The sequence below is a fragment of the Cyphomyrmex costatus genome, unplaced genomic scaffold (assembly GCF_001594065.2).
Source record: "Cyphomyrmex costatus isolate MS0001 unplaced genomic scaffold, Ccosl1.0 scaffold2647, whole genome shotgun sequence".
In the NCBI taxonomy this organism is placed as follows: domain Eukaryota; kingdom Metazoa; phylum Arthropoda; class Insecta; order Hymenoptera; family Formicidae; genus Cyphomyrmex; species Cyphomyrmex costatus.
Window position 1 is genome coordinate 15912 of NW_017276744.1, and position 3696 is coordinate 19607.

Genomic DNA, 3696 nt, shown 5'->3' on the forward strand with positions numbered 1-3696 from the left:
CTCTCTCGTTGTCTTAATTCCTAAAGCTGGCAGCAAAGAGGTTAGACCTATTTCATTGATGTCATGTGTCTGTAATCTCATGGAAAGGATCTTATTTTGGAGACTGGTCTGGTTCATTGAATCTCGGCCTATTCTCCCTCAGTCTCAAGCGGGTTTTAGACCATTCAGATCCTGCGATGACAATCTTGCTGTTCTGACTACAGTTATTAAAACCGGCTTCTTAGAGCGCTCCTCTACCATCGCTGTGTTCTTGGACATAGCAGGGGCATTTGACAACGTGGACCCGTATCTTCTCTTACTTGACCTGGCTGACATTGGTGTGCCCGCGTTATTTAGAAAATTTGTCGAAAATCTAATTAGTCGTCGATCTCTATCCTTTGTGGTTGACGGAGAGATTCAGGGACCCTTTTGCGCATATAAAGGCACTCCCCAAGGATCCACCTTGAGCCCTTTGCTTTTTGATATTTATCTCAAGGACATTGATCAACAATTACATCCGGAAACGCATTTTCTTCAATATGCTGATGATGTTGTTCTTTACTCCTCGCATCGCGATCCTGCTGTCGCCATGGAATCTATTCAGGAATCACTTAATAACATTTTTAAGTATCTTAGATTCAGAAACCTCGAGGTGTCACCTCAAAAATCCAAGTGGATAGCTTTCTCGCAGGGTGAGAGTCCCAGGATTTCGGCGAATTTCATTGATGGTAGGGTCATTCCTGGAGTTCAAGCACATCGGTTCTTGGGTGTCATTCTTAATCGGAATCTCAAGGGTAAGGATCATTTAAAGTATCTCATTGAAAAGGGCAGAAAGATATCCAATGTAATCAGCTCTTTGTCCGGCATTATCTGGGGCTCCCATCCCGGCCTCCTTCTCCTCCTTTATAGATCCACCTTTCGCAGCGCAGTCGAATACGGATGTCAATTTTTCGTTTGGAGTCCCTCTTCTGCGGACTCCGTTAAATTACAACGACTTCAGTACCGAATCATCAGGAAAGCTATGGGATATCGCATATCCACGCCCATAAATGTCATGTTAGCCGAAGCCAAAGAACAATCTTTTAGTATTAGACTTAACTTGATTGCCTCTAAGTTTATTTACAAAGCTATGGTTAGTAAATTTAGCCCAGTTTATCGAACTTTGGAGGAAATGGAGATCGTCGCCACAAGGAAAAAGAGGAAAATTGATGCTATTAAAGGATCCAGACTTTTCAAACAATATGTGACCACTCGTGCTGAGAAACGCTCTGTTTTTCGATCCACCTTCCCTCCGGTCTTTTGGTACTATTATGAGATTTTCTCTCTGGAGCTGAACTACGTCAATGATATGAGGGATTGTAAAGATAAGGACAACAAACTTTTTATGAAGGCCTTCTTTTTCCATGCATCTTTCAGTTTAGACAAAATGCCACTTCTTTCTATACTGATGGTTCTAAGGATGAAGGCTGTGCAGGAGCCGCTGTCGTTTCTCCTGAAATGAATGGTGATATCAGACACAAACTTCCGGCCAACACGTCCATCTTTTCTGCCGAGCTTTGGGCTATCTACCAGGCTGTCCAGACGATTATGGATCTCGATATCTTCAGAAGCGTTATATTCTCAGACTCTAAAAGTGCATTGGAGGCGCTTTGCAACCCTCAGGGAATCCATTGCAACTACATTATTTATTATATTAAAAAAGCGTTTTATGAAATTCAAAAGCAGGGCAAGTCAGTCACACTGTTTTGGGTGCCGGCTCACGTCGGAATTCCTGGTAATGAAGCTGCGGATCTTGCCGCCAAGGATGCTGCGATTAATGGATTCAAGCCCCCCTTCAGGGTGCCATATGAGGACATGTTGGCTGAATCAACAGCCCAAGCCAAGAGACAATCTGTTGAATCAATGAAAGTGGTCTCAGCCATCAAGGGCACGTTATACTATGAGAATTTTTATTCACAATCCAAGCATACTTAGTTTCATAATTTCCATATTTCAAGAGAAAAAATTATTCATGTCAACAGAATAAGATCTAACCACATAAACGTTAACGAAAGCCTCTATAGAGTTAATATGACGGAATCTCCGGTCTGCGAGTGTGGAGACCCTCGTCAATCCATAAATCACCTTATATTCCATTGCGACAAATATAGTAACAATTCTACTCCAATAAGAAATTTTATCGCTAATAAATTTCCAGACTCCCCTCAAAACCTTCTCCCTGCCCTTAATCCCCCCTCCCCCAAAATCTGTCGCCTACTCCTGGCTTTTATGAAAGCCAACGAGTTATTCTTTTAAATTTTCCCCTCCTCCCTGTCCTTTGGCGCGCTGCTCGCTATAGAGGGGCAGCAGGCGGACGGTCATAGGTGCGGCCCCCCCACTATCTCTCCCCCCCCAATTATATCGATGCCATGCCTGGCAACCGCCAAGGACTATTCCCGTAGAACATCAATGGCCTAGTTACAATCAGTTGGTTGCCTGGCCAATAAAAGTAAGAAGAAGACGGCTTGATTAATGGCCCTCTTTGACGAGGTAAACTTTGCCAGAATGCCACACGGCGACAATGGGCGACAATGGGTGACAATGGACGACAATGAGTGACAATGGACGACAATGGACTTCTTCTTCTTGACTTGATAGCTGCCTCTCAAACGGAGGCAATACGGCCAGATAATGCAAAGTACAGTAAAAGTCGGCGATACTTTCAAAAATATATTGGTGTAAAGCACCCGATCCAAAGCGTCCGTCGCGATCGAGAGGTTTTTCGGAACTTGGCGTGGCGACAATGGAGTAATGGACGACAACGACAACGACACAAGAAACAAACAAGACTCACGAACTCATACACTTGAAGGCGCACGGCGCAAGCGCGTGGGGTGGGGGAGCCTCCTAAACAACGACGGCAGTTTAAGGACGTTCACCGGCTAATCGATTTCTATACAAAATGCTTCAAATTTTAACTACATGCTATTAATATCATTATCGATGTGTCCTCCAAAATTCAGAAAATTTAGCGGTACCGAATTCGAGTTATTAATTTTCAAAGTTGCAGCTTTTAACATGTAAGGTATAGCCCAAGCGTGCGCTCAAGTTACATTTCAATTCATAGCGACTGTGATATCTATACGATTGTTCTAAAAAATTAGTATGTGATGCAGGACGATGCTAGAAATAACATAAAAAAAAATGGGGATCCTTAGCCGTGCCGTTGTTGAGTTATCGAAGTTTGAAGTGGTGTATCCGACAGCACTTCGAAATAAGTCGCCACATGGAAGGAAAGGTGCTGCTGAGATGCGGCAACGCCGCGCTCCGCCATCCACCTCGTGCGCGCAGCAGATGTACGTATACAGGGTGGCCAATTTATCTGAAGACATTGAAATATCTCGAGAACTATACATAAGATAAAAAAAGAAGTGCAACGAAAGTAGCTCGACACGAAGGGGGGAATCCAATGATACCAAACTCGGCCCCTACCGCCCCCCGGGGGCGGGGTGGGGGTGGGGGACATAAGAAACTTAAATAGGAACCCCAATTTTTTATTGCAGATTTGGATTCTCCAGGAAAAAGTACGCCAAGTTGACCTACGAACTTTAACATTTTGGTTCACAGGTGGCGCTGTAATCGATAAAAATCCAAATTTATCAGAAGACATTGAAATAACTCGAGAACAAAAAAAAGGTGGCTAATGAAACTTGTTCGCTTTAAAAGCTGCCTTCCAAA

General features: G+C 43.7%; 1 protein-coding gene across 1 annotated transcript; it reads left to right on the top strand.

Annotated features, from left to right (window-relative positions):
• Nucleotides 1-1476: 1476 nt before the first annotated feature.
• Nucleotides 1477-1953, top strand: LOC108774583 (uncharacterized). Its single transcript, XM_018540721.1, has one exon. It carries the CDS (start codon nt 1477-1479, stop codon nt 1951-1953), a length of 477 nt encoding a protein of 158 aa, XP_018396223.1.
• Nucleotides 1954-3696: the final 1743 nt, after the last annotated feature.